The sequence below is a fragment of the Boeremia exigua genome, assembly GCF_020726555.1.
Source record: "Boeremia exigua strain MPI-SDFR-AT-0100 chromosome Unknown C7974scaffold_14, whole genome shotgun sequence".
Lineage (NCBI taxonomy): Eukaryota > Fungi > Ascomycota > Dothideomycetes > Pleosporales > Didymellaceae > Boeremia > Boeremia exigua.
Window position 1 is genome coordinate 75,039 of NW_025763531.1, and position 18,163 is coordinate 93,201.

General features: G+C 43.7%; 4 protein-coding genes across 4 annotated transcripts; 2 read left to right on the top strand and 2 right to left on the bottom strand.

Annotated features, from left to right (window-relative positions):
* The first annotated feature begins 9,700 nt into the window (after positions 1–9,700).
* C7974DRAFT_404958 (major facilitator superfamily-domain-containing protein) lies at positions 9,701–11,741 on the top strand. Its single transcript, XM_046143004.1, has 6 exons — positions 9,701–10,066; positions 10,121–10,224; positions 10,278–10,324; positions 10,376–10,676; positions 10,728–10,868; positions 10,918–11,741. The coding sequence occupies exons 1-6, from the start codon at positions 9,782–9,784 to the stop codon at positions 11,720–11,722; spliced, it is 1,683 nt and encodes a 560-aa protein (XP_045991656.1). The 5' UTR covers positions 9,701–9,781; the 3' UTR covers positions 11,723–11,741.
* Positions 11,742–12,911: 1,170 nt separating this feature from the next.
* Positions 12,912–13,933, bottom strand: C7974DRAFT_368725 (uncharacterized protein; the record flags this gene model as incomplete). The annotated part of the gene is made up of 2 exons (XM_046139909.1): positions 13,244–13,933; positions 12,912–13,188 (listed from the first exon to the last, which is right to left on the bottom strand). The coding sequence occupies exons 1-2, from the start codon at positions 13,813–13,815 to the stop codon at positions 12,912–12,914; spliced, it is 849 nt and encodes a 282-aa protein (XP_045991657.1). The 5' UTR covers positions 13,816–13,933.
* Positions 13,934–14,289: 356 nt separating this feature from the next.
* C7974DRAFT_368729 (uncharacterized protein) lies at positions 14,290–15,532 on the top strand (the record flags this gene model as incomplete). Its single annotated transcript, XM_046139910.1, has 4 exons — positions 14,290–14,648; positions 14,707–14,799; positions 14,850–15,033; positions 15,098–15,532. Exons 1-4 carry the CDS (start codon positions 14,416–14,418, stop codon positions 15,530–15,532), a joined length of 945 nt encoding a protein of 314 aa, XP_045991658.1. The 5' UTR covers positions 14,290–14,415.
* A 5-nt stretch (positions 15,533–15,537) lies between these two features.
* On the bottom strand, positions 15,538–17,962 carry C7974DRAFT_404961 (fungal-specific transcription factor domain-containing protein). The gene is made up of 5 exons (XM_046143005.1): positions 17,836–17,962; positions 16,921–17,781; positions 16,593–16,867; positions 16,338–16,548; positions 15,538–16,274 (listed from the first exon to the last, which is right to left on the bottom strand). The coding sequence occupies exons 1-5, from the start codon at positions 17,897–17,899 to the stop codon at positions 15,643–15,645; spliced, it is 2,043 nt and encodes a 680-aa protein (XP_045991659.1). The 5' UTR covers positions 17,900–17,962; the 3' UTR covers positions 15,538–15,642.
* Positions 17,963–18,163: the final 201 nt, after the last annotated feature.

Below are 18,163 nucleotides of genomic sequence, written 5' to 3' on the forward strand. Positions count from 1 at the left end.
TCTTTAACCTAACAACGTGTTCGTTTTAGATAATCTTAGTATTACTAGTCTAATTAACTGGCAGCACTGCGCACTAGTTCCTCTTTTCCTCTAATGCAGCATTCTAAACAGTCTTTAGAACTATAGCGATAATATCTTAGAAGCGCTTACTATACCTGAACTACTGCAAGACTTTAATGAATTAAGCAAAGAGAAACAATTTAAATAGGTTGTCTTACTATGTTAGCGTTAGCTTTACTACTTCTATATTGCAGCAACAGCTAAATTTAACCTAGTCTATTATAACGCTCTGACCTATAACTTTAGCATGTTGCGACGCAAAGTGTTTAATTACGCAAGCTCTCTATAGGAAGGCGATAACATTATACTTAAGGCCGACTTGATCGAGTTACAACGAAACTAGTCTAGCATTACCGCCTTAGATTTGAGCTGACACTATAATCTAATGCTCTCTTGTCTAATCACCTTCTTAAAAGCTAAGGTGGAAGATTGCTTGCACTTGAATGCTGCGCAGATTGAAGCAGATGAGCAGCTTTAGACCTATAGAAATGCTATTGGTATTGGTCCTGAGGGGTGGGTACCTTTAGATTAATACAACAAAGTAAAGCAACGCGAAGCTAAGCTTAAGGCTGACGCACTTGAGGCGGCTAAGTCTAAACAGGAGCGTTTAATACTATATAAGCACTGGATCTTTAATGATTTTAATAAGAACAAGTATTTATAATAGACCTTGTCTCTGCATAAACATAATTATCTGCTCTAAGCATACTTTAGCACTATTCTGTAGATACTTATAGATATCTGTTTATCTTTGCAGCAAAAAATTATAGTTGCCTTTTTGCTGTCTTATTACTGTTATTAAAGAGCGTTTTTTTGCTGCAAAATAGAAGTAAAGACTATTGCTTATAAGATACTTACTATGGCTATTTAATATTCTCCTTTATTAGTGTATCTAAATTGTTATAAACATAAAATTGCCGCCTACTATTATATTAACTGCTTCCCTATATATTAGCCCTTCTATATAAGCATTGCTTATAAGAATATAGAAACCTTTAACCTTTCTTAAAACGTATGGTGTATCGGCCCTATATAGTGTGCAAATTAAATCTGTAGCCTATAAGTTAGCAATGCCCTTTACTACGCTAACGTAGCCTTTAGGGGACTGAAAAAACGTCTATATCCTTTAATATTAAACTTTGCGTCTTTTATTACCTGCATAAACATTTCTTTACACTTATAAATCTCCTTAGCATCCTAGCCCCTCTAAGCTACGCACCTAGAATAATTTATGTCTTCTAGTTTGTGCTTTAGCCCTACTATATGCTGCTAATCTAGAATGTTATTTTTACTAAACTCTAGAGATAGCATTAGGCTAATTGAGCCTTGCGCTGCTAGGCTGTTAATAAATAAATATTGTAAGGTTAAGATGCTGTTAGTAAGAGCATTGTGTAAACTAAATGTAGCATCTGCAGGAAGGCTGTTAGATGCTTAAAATAGTGGATGATTAAATGCAGCGTTATATATAAACAACATAGGCAGGCTATTATTAGGATGTGTCTAGGTTGGTGTCTAAGACGGTACATCCTGCAGACGATTATATCTGTAATCGCAGTTTGTAAGTATGTTTAAGCCGTTTTTATAAAGTATAACCTGCTTGCATATATATTAAAGAATAGACAACTTATTAAGGCTGTAATCTAGGAGGGTTCTATAGCCTGGATCTACGAACCCTAGGAAGGCAAAAATCCTGTCTTAAGGGTCTATTACGCTATACGTTCAAGCGTGCGAGAGCACTCTAATAATACTTTCTTTCTTCTCTTTACTTAATATTTTTTGCCTGCTTATTAGAAAGTTTGCACTAGAGCAGGACATTATAGGAAGCGAAAACCTACTGCTAGCAAGCATAGCAATATCTTTACTCTATTTATCTCTCGCTATGCGTGTAACATGAGCTTGCGCATAGTGGTCTAGCTCCTCTCTAATTGATAACAGTGTCTACTAGTTAATTATAAGGCTACTATAGAGTATTATAACCTCTCTAGCAAATAAAATCTCTTAGCAGATCTAACTGCGTTGCTACTATGGATTTTTAAATATAGGCAAAGTATAAGATAGCAGTGTAGCTAGGTAGTTGCGATAACAGGCAGTGAGGTTATTTTTATCTAGAGCGGCTTATCTTCTTCTAATAATACTAGCTGCAGGAGCTGTATTTTTCGCTTTATATAATCGAGATCTAAGTATAGTTCTGCATAATAAAACTTATAGTTTATTAGGGTGTAGAAGTTATCTTTTAAGTAATGCCTAGGATAGGGTTTAAAGCTTTGTATTATTGTGTAGAGCGCGAGATATGTTTTGTAGACGAAAAGAACAAGTATTAAGGCACTAGAGGCAAGGCTTATAGGGTTAGCTATCGCAATAATGCGTGTCGCAGTAGTGCGAATATGTTGCAGTATTAATTAGGTGTTAATCAGACCGTCTACCCACGGCAGATGGCCCTAGCTTAGTTAGTCTTAGGATAGGTATATATTGTACTCTCCTAGCTAGACAGCAATATAGCGCAGTCTTTCTATTGTTTCTTACTACGGTACTATACGCTGTGACATGTTTTATAGACTTAAACCATAATAGATTATATAGGGTAGCTCTGATTATGTTATATAGAATTATCTAGCATATGCGTAATAATAGCCGATTTGTTCTTATAATGTTATGTAGCAATCTAAAAGTTAAATACATACCTATTAGCTCTCTTCTATCTTACCCTTTCCTATATCTATTCTAAAGGCATTAGAGGGATTACTATTAGAGTTTGTGTTTGACTTAATTGCTGTTAAAGAAACGCAAATCTTAGGTATTAAGATCCTGCAATTAACTAGAACGCGGAACTTGCGCATAGTTATTATAGGAATAGTTAACAAAGAAGCAAAAGAGCTAGGTGAATTAAAAGAGCTGTGTGTTGCAGTTTAGCAGATTATAGATATTGCGTTGAAGCTGGACCTGCGTTACTTGGTTAAGGGGTTAACGGACAGCCTTAGAGGTGAAAGCGGGTAGATCGCTAAGGGACAGTTTAAACCTAATCATGTTGAAGTTATTAAGGGCGGTTTGGAGAACATTATAGAGGGACTGGAGAAGAATAAGCACGGTGTATCTAGAGTGAAGGTTATTGTCTAACTCTAGGATCTGATAGGCTTAGTTATAGACTGTTAAGTTCTATACTTTAGATAAGGTCTGTAAGTAATTGTTTGATTGGGTCTTAGAGATAAGTATAGTAACAGGGGTTCTCGAATAGGTAGTTATCTAGTTAAAGACTGTGGCGACTAGGGTTACTTGGAAGAGTATAGAGTAGACTATCTGTTTTGCAAGCAGGGTTAAGATATTCTAATCTTAAAGCCGCTCTCTAGTTAAAACATGCCCTCCTTCTACGGTTATTAAGCAAGCTTGCTTAAGAACCTCTAGACAAATTTAGAGCTATTGCTGCGCAAGGGCATTCTTACACAGACCTAAAGACATGAAGATAACCTAGTATAGCGACTGCTTCTACGAATTTAAGAGCTCCTTAATTATAGCAAGACGTGGCAGGTAGAGTGCAGCTGTTACTTCTATAGCTGTATATTAGTCGCATCTATCTAATAGCAACAGCAGTTGCAGGAGGCGTTGCGATAATGAAATTATTGCGTAAAGTGGACTTGTGATACATAGTTTCTGTCTATATCGAATCTGTCTCTAGTTAGTTGTTTTAACACCTACTATGCCCCTTCCTTTAGGCGCTGATAGTTAACTAGATATAGAGTAAGTAGCTAGCGCTAGGCCTACATCTACTTGCTTTAATAGTAACGCGGTTATTGATAGCAGTTGCACACGTCTATGATTTTTATTGTAGCACATGCATTAAGCGGGCGCGGTAGCAATAAGAGTGTCTGTCTAGCCTGCGGTTAAGGCGCTTATAATGGTTAGAGTAAGCAATTAAAGATAGTGTAAGCTTAGCAGCAATAGAGTACTAATGGTTAGCATTGGCGTTAGGAGCTTGGCGTAGCTTGTTATAAAGTGCTAATAGTTAGCATAGCAAAACCTTTAGACGCTTAGCTGGCCCTATGAGTGAAAAGGTGCTGATAGTTAGCATTAGCGCTGGAAGCTAGGTATAAAAGACGATTTAATAATAGCTAGAGTTTAAATAATTAGCATAATACGCACAACGTTTGCTTATGTGTATAACTTAGCATCTAAACTTAACTAGGCGGTATTTGCTACCCTAGGGATACCTTTAGAAAACCTAGTTTCCTTGCATGCAGCTACTTACAAAGTAAATTTAGAATATTACTTTAACGTCTTATTGTATGTTTACATATACTGGTTCCTACTTTTAGCAATACTATATGCGCAGCGTTGATGTGGCCTGGTTTGTTATAAGAGTTAGATCGTGAAAAGGAGGTTTATTGCGCTACTAGTAGCTACTAATATTGGGTAAAGCTCGCTTAAAGCCTTGAATTGTTACCCTTAGGCAAAGTTGTTATCCTTGTTACTAGCGTGCAGAAGACTCCTAACATAGCGCGCGGACACTAAGCTATTCTTGTCTAGCTGGCTAGTAGTCTAGTCGCGGAATTAAAGAACAATCAGGCCCTAGTACCTAACAGCATTTTCTCTCTCCTTTGTTGTTTATGTGTAAGATGAGTGATTAGTAGGTAGATCTTATTGCTTTGATGCTTGCGAACCCTCTAGATCCTCTTAAAAAGCTACCCCTTTCTAACTAGAAAGATATAATCTTAGGAACTACCCTTACTTTCTTAGTAAGAGTTGCGTTAATAAATATTTTCTCTTCTAACGCTAACAATGCGTATAGATCCTTGCTCTATTAACAGCTAGCTTTTAACTCTATATTTGTGTATTTGTGGTATACAAGCTAGGATAGGATAATGCCTTCCTTATTCTATCTGCTATATGTATACTAACTATAATATGCTGTTCCTGGCTATGTGCTTACTAGGCTGGTATAGGCATGCGCGACTGTAGGAACAACCTTTATTTATATATGTGCGTCTTCGTGCTTGCACGTGTAAGGTTCTGAACTAAAGATTCTTTATAGCAATACTGCACGGCCTAGGCTAACACTTTCTATATCTTAGTATAGAAGAAATGGCTCGCTACTTACACGTATAGGTTGCTGCATCCTTCTATTTCTTCTGCTTACTTTAGATAGACCACATATATTGCGAACAATATATACCTTACTATAGCTGTTTTTATTAAGATATTATTGCTGCTTTAATACCTTTGCATATATAAGTAGAATTATCTAGAGTAGCTACACCTAAACGCATACAATCCTAACATATGTCCTTAGTTAAAGCTGGTGTTATAAGGCAGATCTGCCTTAGTCTTCTAGTGGTTACTATCCTCTAGGGCTGTGCGTTTATATTTGTAGGCTGGTTTAACTGCCTTTCTCTAAGCGGATTCTGGGACTGTTCTATTAAAAGCAAATGCTATAGATTTGGATTTAGCGATGATAGGATCTGTGGCTATATTGCTGCCTTTAAAGCTTATGCTGCCTCTAATATGTGCCTTAACCTTGTAATCTTTATAGTGCCGCTTATACTTCTAAAGACACCGAATTTAAAGGTAAAGATATTGCTAGCTATAGTAGGTGTGTTTATATGCGGTGCTACGTAAGTACACGCCTAATTAAACAATCTAATTACGATACTAATAATCTACTAGAGTTGTTATAACCTTAGCCTGGCGACTTTACTCTATTGTTATTAACAGCGCTGGTATGCGTTCTTATCCTAACCTAATATAGTTCACACCTATCTACGTGATACTCTCTTGCATTAAGGTTTAGCTTGCTATTATTTGCGCCTTGATGCCTATATTTTAGCCTATTCTTAAGCAATTGTTAACAGCAATCTTTGTTACCTATAACATTAAAGTAGTAGAACAGGATGTTAAGGATGGCAGGTTCTTATGTAAGCTTAAGCAATTTAAGACGTGTGGATATAGGAAGAACAGCAGTGCGTTAACAGAGGAACTGACGCACAGATCGGTTTTAGAACCAAGGGCTTAGTACACCCTAGGTGTGGATCTGTTAGATTTAGTTGCGCACAGAGGGATAGAACCGCATACTAAGATTAATAGTGAACTAAGGCCTAAGTAGGAGATTTAGGAAATTATTATTATTGCGCTAAGCAATCTATAGCTATTAGTAAGTAGCGTGTTCGGCCTCGTGATGCACGCGGCGCGTGATGCACACCCTACTAACATTAACCTATACTGTGCACCCCCCTATAACTTAACCCTACAATGCTATTAAAAGAAGCCCTTGCAGAGCTAGCTACTTTAAAGTATGGAGAACATTTTTTATATACAGATCTTGCCTAGAAATATAGTTGTTGTTGCACAACATTAAGCTAAAGGCACTAAGGTGTATGCGCGTTAAATAAGGTTAAATTAAAACACTAGCTAGTTCTCTACCTACGCGATAAAATTAAGGTTATATAATATGTTAAATTACTTACTAAGAGACACCTTATGCCTATAAGAAAGATCCTGCAGAGAATTATAAAGTCGCTGTGTTAATAGGAGCCCTCTAATTAATAGGTATCGCGCTTCCTTTATCGCTACCCTAACAACCTTCTTACTGCCTAGACTACGCCTATAGAAAAATTACGTCACGATGCTGCTTTATATGAATCCTTTAGCTCTTATTTTAACCTACTGCATAGTACAATTAAGCAGCATTTAATAGAGCCTGAAAACACGTATAATATAGATAAGAAGGGATTTATAATTAGAGTAATGTTAAAGGGCGTTAGAATCTTTAATAAGCAACTCTTTGAATGCTAGAAATACAAGCTAGCATCTTATAATAGCAACAGGAAGTGGGTAACAGTAGTAGGAGCAGTAGGAGCTGATAGTTATGCGTTGCCGCCCGCAGTTATCTATCCTTTATTGTCTCTCTAGCTCTAAGAGAGCTAGGTGCAGCGCGTTAACGCAGGGAAACACAATATATACTTTAGTACCTTACTAAATAGCTAGATAAATAATGCTCTTAGTGTTATCTAGCTAAAGCAGGTATTTGATTGCTATACAAGAGTAAGAGCGCGAGGGAAGTATAGGCTCTTGATCCTTAATAGCTATAGCAGTTATGTTACCTAGGCCTTTATTAAATATGCTTATGCTAACAAGATTCTCCTACTTATATTCCCTCTGCACGCAACTTACGCGCTTTAGCCGCTTAATGTAGCGTGCTACGGGCTGTTAGCACAGAGCTACTCTATAGAACTCCTTTACTGCGGCTACACTATAGAGGGGTAGGTGCCTATAGGTTAAGCTAACTTCTTCCTGCTCTTTTAGGCAGCTTAGAAGAAGACCTTTACTAAAGACCTTGTTGTACAGGCCTTTAAGTGCACTAGAATCTACCTACTAGATGCTAATGTTGTGCTTAAGAAGTTTAGAATACTAACACTAAGGACGCCTAGCACAACCTTAGAGCCTACAGGGCTTTAGCCTGCACTAGGTTCACCTAGTTAGCGCAAGACCTAGCGGCTACTTAAGCGTGCAAGAGAAGAGGATAGGTCTAGTGCTAATAAGGCAGTTAATTAAGCCCTTTACTAACTCTATATGCGATTAGAGGTCTAAGAAGCTCGAATTAAAGGCCTAGAAGAGGCTCTAAAGGCTAATAAGAATAAGAAGAGAAAGCGGAAGGTACTACCTTTGCAACCTATTAACAGGAATAACAGTAGTGGTGCAGTCTTGTGGAGTCCTTTACGCATTAAGCGCGCAAAGCAAGAACTCTAGGTAAAAGAGAACCTAGAGCGCGCTGCAGAGGCAGCAAAAGCTACTAAGAAGGAGCTTTAACATTAGAAGAAGCTAATTTAAGCGAAGGAGAAGGAGAATAAGCGTGTTAAGCAAGAGAAGAAGAAGGTATTAATAGCTAAGGCATAGGCTGCGAAGCGCGCTCAAATTGAGGATTGTAAAGAAGAGGCTTAGCGTAAGAGCAACGCAGGAAAAAGTACCTAATTGCCTAAACAGGCTAAGAGTAAGGCCTTATAGGAATCTTAGTTAAAAGTAACAAAGAATCGTGGTAGTGGTGCTGTGCAAAGGCAGGTAGCTGCCTATAAGGCGCCCTTACTACCTTTACCTATAACAACGTCTACTAGCCGCACTATGCGTTCTCTAAAAAAACTGTGGTAGCTAAAAGTTTTATAATAGTCTATATAGTAATCTACTAACTTATCTTGTGATAGCAGCGTTGTAGTGTTAATTAATAACCTTACTTATTCTAGGGTGCGAAAGTTGGTGGGGTGTGCATTATGCGCCGTGTGCATCACGAGGCCGAACTCGGTACCGTGTCTGTGCGCGTGATGCACGGCAACACTAAAACGTGTTAAAACTGAGTGAGGTTATTGAGCTACCTACAACAGCTATTATCACGACATTTTGTGGTAGAGTAGTAAAGTGATGCTTGCAATCAATCTGGCCTATCTATATTTACTTGGAGGTGTGACGTTGCGGCCGCGGCGGGTGGTGATGGCTGAGGCAGTCAGAGGCGGCGATGGAGGACGACCACTACTAACACCACCAGTATGACCACGTTTTTGACGCTTTTTTGGCTGGTTTGCTGCTGAGGCTTTTCTCTTGCCTAATTGGGGTTGTTTTATAGCTTTTGCAGCATCACGCTCCTCCTTTTGGCGTTGTTTTTCAGCCTGCTTTTCAGCCTTCTGAATCGCTGTATTAGCCTTCGCCTTCTTGCGCACCTCTTTGGCCACCTCTTTCGCCACAAGCTTCTCCTCCTTCCCCTTCTCCTTGACAAGCTTCTCAGCAGCTGCTATCTCCTTGTCGGTCGTCTCTTCTAAGCGCCTCCTCCTTCTTGTCTTGCTTCTTAATCCTTTCACGGAAGCGCGCTTCGTTGATCTTGCTAGGTAACCAAAAGACAGCATTACCGTGGTATTCCTGTGGTTGCGCGAAATCCAAGGCTTTGTTCTTCTTTTTGTGCTTCTTTTGCGCCTTAGGTATCTTTTTAAGGCTATCTGTCTCGCGTTAGAGTAGTAGGGATTTGACTGAGATGTGGTGGATTGATCGTCTCATCTTTTTGACGTCGCGACTACTCTTATCTCTGACAACCCGCCGCAACAGCTCTCTATATTGAGCTGATCTTTGTTGCTGTAAACAGACGATGAGGTACTATCTGAGTCTGAGCTCTCTGGTGTTTTGGCAAAGCGGTTGAGGATGACGTCAGGTTCAAGTGGTGCTATACCCGTCGCCTTGAAGGACTTGAGTATCAACGTTTTGGTAAAGCTCAACATTGACCGCACAACACCCTACTTTTTTGCAATTGCTGAATAGCGGTATTGTTCTCCAAGCTTTAAAGCACATACTTCTCTGAGGGAAGCGTCTAGCGACATCGTGGGGTTGAGTTGTGTGGGTGTGAAGTTGAGTACAATATGGTGGGGGTGCGCGTCACGCGAATCCGCGCGTCACGCGCACAGACATGGTAACCAGAATTGGCAACTTTGGGCTATCACAGTATAGGGAACGTGAATGTCGAATCACAATCGGCAAATTTAACCGCTTTGGGTATCAGAAGCGGGGAAAGCCGCGTCTACTTTCTCTGCGCTTGGTCAAGCTTCCACACGATTGGGATTCTACACGCGTGTATATCGAGACCCGCTGGTATCTTCGCTGCCAACAGAAGCTTAGGTTCCGTTCTGGGCCATAATACATTCCGCGATTGCGTAGAAATGTTCAAGCAATTCCAGGAAGTTCCACGACTCGCGGCACCTCAATGACTATTTTATTTTCTGCGTTGGCTCTCCGTTCTCGTTCCATAAACATTAAAGCGACTTGCGCCGCCGTGACCCCAGAATCAGGAAAGATGACACGTAACGACATCAACGCGCTTGAAATTGACAGGCCTCCAGCAGATGGATCGATTCTCGCACGCGTCGTCACAGCCGTCTCCGAACCAGTTCCACAAACAAGCCTCGTACTCGGTGATGAGATTAGGCCGTTGAGCAAAGCGTCGCTTATCCTTACTTCCTGCCTAGTCATGCTATGCAATCTGACTCAGGTATGTCCTCGAGAAGCATCTTATTGAAAAACGGCGTTGACTTGCAACGGGAAGTTTATTTCGATGTTTTCGACTGTGGCGGGCGGCTTCGAATTTACCAAGAGGCTTGGGCATAGTATCGGGCCAGGCGAGGCTAATTGGATGGCCGCATCGTACTCGTAGGTTTTCTTCCTTCAATCGACATTCGAGACCTCTGTACTGATTACTCTAGCCTTACACAAAGCGCTTTTGTGCTTATCAGTGGCCGCCTGGGCACCAGTGAGTGATACTGAGCTTGGAGACAGACCATACGCTGACTTACGCCACAAGTATATGGCCATCAACGCATGCTCATGGTAGCAGGCTGTTTCATCTTCGTGTTCTCTCTTGGAAATGCTTTCTGCACCACCTATATTACATTCGTAACGATGCGGGCCATGACCGGAATTGGCGGAGGAATTCTAATGCCCAACGCCGTCGCCATATTAACGACTATGGCTCCGCCAGGAAAGATGCGAAACTTCACCTTGGCTATATTCGCGGCATCCCCTCCGATTGGTGCTATGCTTGGTGCGCTTCTGGTAGGGGTGTTTTTCGAATTGACCGAATGGAAATGGTTCTTCGTCCTCATGTAAGCTCGGCGCATGTTGATGGCGAGGACATTACGCTGATTCGACTGTAGAGCCATCCTCACTGCAATAGTCTTTAGTGCATTATACTTGGTTCTCAAGCACGAAGAGCCTTTGGACAAACAGGGTGGCATTGACTTCGTAGGAATAATACTTGGCCTAGGCGGACTCGTGTTGTTTAACTTTGTTTGGAAGTAAGTGAGTGTCGTTGAGAATCTAGAAATCAAAATCTAATGAGTACAGCCAAGCGCCATCAGTTGGCTGGAACGAGCCCTACGAGATCGCTATCGTCATTCTCTCAGTCGCAATGCTGGCAGCATTCTTCGTATGGGAGAGCAGATTCGCCAAGGAGCCCATCATGCCGTTGTCGATATTTGCAGCTCCAACGTTCACCGCGCTGGTTTTTGTGGTCTTACTAACTTACATGTCAGTGGGTATCGCGCTCTGGTACATGGTCGCTTGGCAACAACTCTTACGAGATTGGACGGTACTTAGCGTCGCTGTTGGCTGGATCCCCTACAGTGTTGGTGCTTTAATAGCAGTCGGTCTTGCTGCGTGGCTAATTCCTCGACTCGAAGCTCAGTACATCATGGCTTTTGGGATCATCTGTTCCATTATTTCACTGGTACTTCTTGCGACAATGCCAGAGAAACAGGTCTACTGGGCGCAGACCTTCCCTTCCATCTTCATTGGCGCACTATGCGCAGACTTTGTCTATGTAGCCGCGCAAATAATCGCCAGCAATAGTGTCGGAAAACGAGAACAGGGTGTCGCCGGAAGCTTGATTGGCACGCTCAACCTTTATGGCAACAGTCTTGGGCTTGGATTTGCGGGTACCATTGAGAGTCAGGTTGTGAAGAACGGAGGAAGTGAGTCTGATGGGTACCGAGCTGCCTTGTGGTTTGGGATGGCCCTTGTGGTATTGGCTTTAATTCTGGACTTTCTGTTTGTCAGAATGCCGAAAAGTGACCATGAAGGATGGGAGAAGCATCCTGATGGCGCAATCGCAAGGGTCCAGTCGGGACAACAAGGAGATCTCCATGTATAATGTGGCGAGTAAATGCGAGCAGTTGCAATATCCACTTGTGTAAAAGTTTCGACTGTCCATGAGTCAGGCCTGCGCGCATTGCCTACTTCTAAAATCGGAAATTCCATCACGTCCATGGACAGAGTATAGTTGGCAAGCATTCAGCATCTAGTTCCTGTGATTGCAGCGCGCTTTACACATTCGGAACTACTGGCGAAGTTGTTCGACCATTTGACGTAATATGGAAAAGTGAAACCACGTTTGTGATAGTGGCAATCTGCCTTCACTCCACCACAGGCTTTTATTGGCATTATTTAAGCATTTAAGGACGCGCAAATAGATAAGCTGCTCATTTCTCTAGAGAGACGACTACGAACTGGCGGAGTAAGAACTGTGCGGCCGTGTGTTACTAGTGAATTTCAATCAGGACGATGTTATCTCTCGCGGTGAATGTTCCGTTAGCATGGCCACCGTTAGTTCTATATGTCTTGAATTTATGAATACTACGTAAGTATTGGACGTATGTACGTCGATATGTACCTTAGTTCATTCTCGCTTCTTAGAAAGGTAACAATGAATCTCGTGTAGACAACCTACTTCATGAACGAAGACATCCAAACAATAGTTGATGATACAGTCCTGCGTGCTATCTTAATCATCTCTCAACCTTTTCCTTGTATCGTCGTTGTTGATGCCCACAGCCCAAGAATCTGAAGTTGTATGCTGATCAAGACACGTGGTGCACACTAATCGAAGGCCGCCCTACCCTTCGGCATATACAGAATGCACAGGACATTACATAAGATTTGACTGTAGGCTGGATCAGGTAGATTTCGAGGTTACTTGCGTAACGACAAAGGTCATATTCAGGAAATTAGCTGGGCAGAACTACAAGGGGAAGCAATATTGGGAGCATACGTTGCTCTATCTAATAAAGAAAGCCAACAAAGGCTCATGTGCCTTGGATACTTTTATGGGTCATAATGGGCACAATAGCTTCCAGTCTTGACAACTGTAATACAAGGCATTCCTGTGTACTTACCCAGAGAACATGGAATTTAGAGATTACAAGAATGAAATGATGAAAGATTCCAGTTAGGAGCTTTTGAGCTTAGAACCACTCAACGCTAACATTGACAACAAGTCATCCAGCACCCATGCTACATAATTTCTCAGCAAGGAATACATGTTATTCCTCTCCTTCGCTTCCTTATATCAAGTCAACTGGAACATACTTTGACCAATCACCTTTGGCCTTGAGGAAGTCGAGTGGTTCCATGTGTTCGACTGCTCCACCATATGGCCTGCTAACATAGTATCCCAAGAATCTCTGGACATCCTCCGGAAATGTTTGGGATATCTCGAGCGGGATGGCAAGGTACTGGTTTTCCTCCTGACGGCACCAACCGGGAGTAGTGAATGCGCTCAGGAGAACACTTGGGGTCGATGTTGTGTTCGGCTTGATGCCGTAGTATACGGAACCAAGACTAGTGACACCTATTAGCATGTTGTTACTGATTTTCGTGGCTCTCGTTCATGTACCATAATAGAGCATCGCCCTTCTTCAGCTCAATGAGTGTTTCATCCTCGTCAGTAGGATCGCGAGTGTCGTTCCATCGGTTCGATCCGACAACCACACGAATGGCACCGTTCTCGGTGGTGATGTCATTTGCCGCGTAAGCAATACCAAAGTCTGTCTCCCGCTTCGCAGGGTGCTTGGTGTGATGGCAATCATCCTGTCGACGCAGGCCCCAGCCAGGAGAACCGGGCTGGGAAGCATGCGCCACTGTAAGAGAGACTTGTGGCTCGGCTGTCGATACAGTGCGCTCTTTCTCGTAGTAGATGACGCAAGTGTCAGTCAAGAAACGCTTCGTGAGCTCGACGTATAGCGGATTCATGAGGAGGTCTGTAGCGAAAGTGGTGCTCCTGCCAGCCAGGCCGTATTCCTGCTCGCCTGTGATCGTGCCTACTTGTCCCAGCACTTTGTCAATCGTTTCCTCACTGGCCGCTTTTGAGATAATAGCAACACCATCACCCTTCAGGGCCTCGAATACGTCGCCAGCGTAGGCTGTGGGCGCGAAGCGCCTAATATCTGATGGAGCTGCAGAGATCATAGCGACGTAAAATGTGCTTTGTAATGTTGAGTAGAAGGTTTTTTTTCGTGATTGATATGATTCGTTTGAAGAATGTTGTCACTGTTAAATATCGCACAATGCGTTTTAGTCCCGAGACCGAACCTTCTCGACAGGGCTTGAGTGTCCGGGGCTGACGATGCCTCACCATACAAAGTCGGATAATTCAACGTTGCTTATCACAGTTGTCAGCGGCGCCTACGCGCAATCGCTTGTTCCGAGGCTATCGCTGCCAGATCCGGTCATCATAGCGCGACGCGCGCGAAACATATCTCTCTACACTCGGGGCCAGACGATTACACTTTACACGAGCAGTACTTATCTCTTGTCAGTGAGACTAGCCACGAATCGCCACACGGGGAAGCTCTAGCAGCTTTGGAATACTCTAGTCGCGACTAACCAATTATCTACTAGCGCTGACCCACCTTGTTGATTGTGCACACGCGATGAGCATCGATAAAACGGGAGGCTTTCAGGCTTCAGGTTAAAAAAGCATCTATTCATAACTCAGTTCTTTGATCTCTATTGCGAGAGTTGCAATCAAGTTCTTGCAATCCTGTCTACTTATCCATTCAAGGCAGCATGCCGAACCCTCCTCACCAGCGTAGTAACCCCGAGATCACCGCTCTGCCGGCTACCGCTCCCATTGAGGATATTGTCAATGTCATCAAACGTGATGGTGGTATCATCATCAAAAACTTCGTAAAGCCCGAAGATATCGACAAGATGGATCAGGAGGCAAAGCCTTGGTTCGACAAACTCCGGGGTTTGAAATATGAAGGAACGCTTTTTCCCCCAAGTGACCCGCCACTCAGGTCAGTCTTTTCTCCTGCTTCATTGGCATAAAAGAAGCTAAATGTGGTTGAAATCTAGTGGTTTCGCGGGCAAATCGCACACTTTTGTTCATAAATGCGTTAACCACCCCACGTACCGCGAGACCGCTAAAGCGCTTTTGAGAGAAGTCTCGTAAGTTCCGTCTTCTCAGTAAGAGACGTAATCTCTAACATCTGCAATAGATACCCGTTCCGCGACGGCAAACGGTATGAGTGTGTGTCAAACCCGGTCCTAGCTGTGTCTGAAGCCTTCTCACGTGGGGAGTCTGCTGCCCAGCCTCTTCACAGAGATGATATGGCTCAGCATTTCGAGCATCTTGAGGGGAGTGGAGAGAGCACGTTACTAGGCCTTCTTGTCGCTGGTACGGTACGTCAATGGGCTTTCAATACCACCAAAGTGATAAGAACCGCTACTAATTATTGTTGTATAGCGTTGCGTCTACGAAAACGGCGCCACACAAGTCATCGTTGGCTCGCACAAGTGGCCTGAAGCGGATCAGGTAGGCTCTGCCGATCGATCGCTTTGCTCAACGGCGGAAATGGAGAGAGGCGATGCTGTCATGATCATTGGTTCGATTTGGCACGGTGCCGGCGCCAACCAATTGAAAAATGAACGTCGCAACATCTACTCCTGTCACATGACGCGTGGATCTTACCGCGCAGATGAGAATCAGTACGTTGGTGTACCCATCGAGGTGTTGAAGACATATGAGCCGGAAGTTCAGGCCCTACTCGGCTACTCGGTCAGTGAGCCATTCTGCGGCCACGTTGGTATGAAAGACCCGATAACCCTCCTGGGTAGCAAAGAAGACCCTTTTGGGTACGGTCCGTTTGAAGGCAAGCCTGTCGAGAGTGTAGGTGCATGAAAAGGTACAGAAATTGTCCCAAGCGTAGCCATACAGCATAGATGAGAGGAAAAACACGTAGTTCCCGTATTCTCCAAGATAAGCTTTGAACCAATTTGATTTTTCGTATTTCACAGCAGAATGTTCAGTTCCAGTTCTAAGCCCACAACTACGTCTTTCCAACGCTTCACCCCGGTATCATCGTCGTCTAACGTGTCCCAGATGTTCTTCAAAACAAGTACAATCGAAAGAGGTGCCGTAAAATTGAGAGTCGTGTGCATACGCCGTAGCCGTGTCTCGTAGCACAACCGTGCTTTTTCCGTGCATGCATGTACGGCTATCATGAAGGCAGGCCACAAACATGCCTGGAGCCAGGACAGTTTTTGAAAAGAATCTAATGACGCATGCACACACGCCTGAATCAGTGGGTCGGACGATCGCAACCAGTAGATCTCGTGGTATACGAAGCAAAGCATTCCCTGCCTCCAGATGTTATTGAAATGCGTCTCGTCTGTCACATAGTCAGGGGTGACAGAAGCGGGTCCAGGTTGCCAGCTCGTGATATCTTGAACGAGATCTGCCGCTCTGGGCATCAAGCGTAGTAACTCGTCGTAGTTGCCTGGCTGACTTCTAATCCTTTCAATCTCTATCGCCAGGTCCGTCGCTTCGCGCAACAGGAGATGCATGCTGAAATCAGGCATGTTGGCCCACCAGTGATGCTGTTGTATGGCGAGGTCGGCATCATCGTCCTCATCATCTTCGGCTACACATGACAACATATGTGTGGTTAGCAAAGGACACACAAAATAGATCAAGGGGCAAAAACCTCGGTCAATGGGCGCGAGTCCAGCCATTGTGTGCGGATATTGCATTCCCAAGAGCAGCGCCCGACCCATGGTGGACATCCAATTGTACTGGACACGTACACAATTCATCTCTGCGGATACTCGACCTTTCATCTTTCGGAACCCGTGCTCAAGCAACCGACGACAACCAATAAGTTTAGAGCTCCATGAGTCCATGCCAGTTCCAATCACCTTATCTCGTTAGTTTAGAGTGTCGGATGGGTGAAGACACATACGTCAAGAACTATTGACAGAAGAACCGTCATCCCCAAAGCCCAGGTATCTTCCGTCAAACGAACCGCGTTGCGAAAAGAGTCTCTCATTGCGACGCGGTGGGTTCTAATGACTTCGTTGGGCAACTGGCCTAGCTTTGTCAGGTGCAGAGCAGATGCAAAAATGAGCACGTTTCGAAGGGGTAACGACTCTCTGGCTAGATTTCCGTAGACTGTCCCATAGGGGTTTCGTTCAGATTCAACTGTGGGCAGAAAGCGCGGGGCTACATGCGTGAGAACTGCACGCAAGCTCAGCGCTGTCCATTATGGACGTGAGTGTGCATTGACTTACAGTGGTTGAGCAAGTAGAGCTCAAACGAACTCAAAGACTTGTGTAAAACGAGGGTCTTGTGCATTGGTTGGCTATTGAAGGAGTCACATCGACCTTGAGAGGACGGGCGGCCAGACTGATTGCAACGTTCGCTTCTAACAAAATCACCTGCGTCTTCGTCGAAGTAACACGATGATTTGTCCGAGGATGGACAGATGTGCGACTGAGCATGCTGATATGGCAACATCGCTGCAGCAGGTCGTCTCTCTGGCGTATTCCAACGGACGAAATCTGATAATGTCCGCCTTTGGTCAAACAGCCCAGGTTGAGCCGGATTGATCGCACCAGTGGCCCAGGAACTTGCCTGGCTACCTCCGGCATCAGTAAACGTGTCACTACCACGCCACTCCAATGTTGGCAAGTTGGAATTTCCAATCTCTGTCGCATTTGCGTGTTCTTGTGAGAACTCACTGTACTGTTCCTGCATGGGATCTGCATGGAGGGTCATCGCATCGTCCATGAACATGTGATCAGCTGGGTTGATGAGCGACACGTCAGTTTGATCAGTGTCCGCATCGATATCAGTATCGGTAACAGGAGTACGAGGTGAAGGTGACGTGAGCTTTGGAATCCGAGTTCTCTCATTACGGCCGAGCTCCTCCATTTGCCTGGCGCGTCTTGGTTTCGGGCGAAGCTGTGTGCCGGGGATGTCTCTCGAAAGCCTAGATACCATTTGTAGTTGACCATTTGGGCCACTACAAGCAGTGAAGTCGGTTAGACGGATACTGTACCCACCGCATTCAACACCTCGTAATTGGCAATTGATACAATGTGGTTTCGTTTCATCGCACTTTTGATGTCGCTTACGACAAGTCAAGCAGCCTATAGTGTTTCGAATCAGGATGTGCTAGTGAAGGCCGTAACAAGGGTCCGCACCGCTTCGAGATCTGGTACTTTTTACTACACGCGGTGGCTGTGCAATCTTTTGAACGGTCGCCATGTTCTTGATGTGAAGTAGTGCGCAATCGATTGCAATTGTGCATCAGTAGAGGGGGTAGAGGAGAAGAGTCGTCGTGGGAGTTCAACCTGATTGTCGTAACGGCACCAGGCTTAGAATGCTCTAGTGTAGAACCTGAACCCACGAATCAAAGGACCGCGATAGTCAGACTCAGATAAGGATCACCACGTGACTTACGAGATACGCGAAACGTTGAACGTGTCACCCGCGGCTATATTCTCCCTTTTAACCTTAGTGCAAACCGCC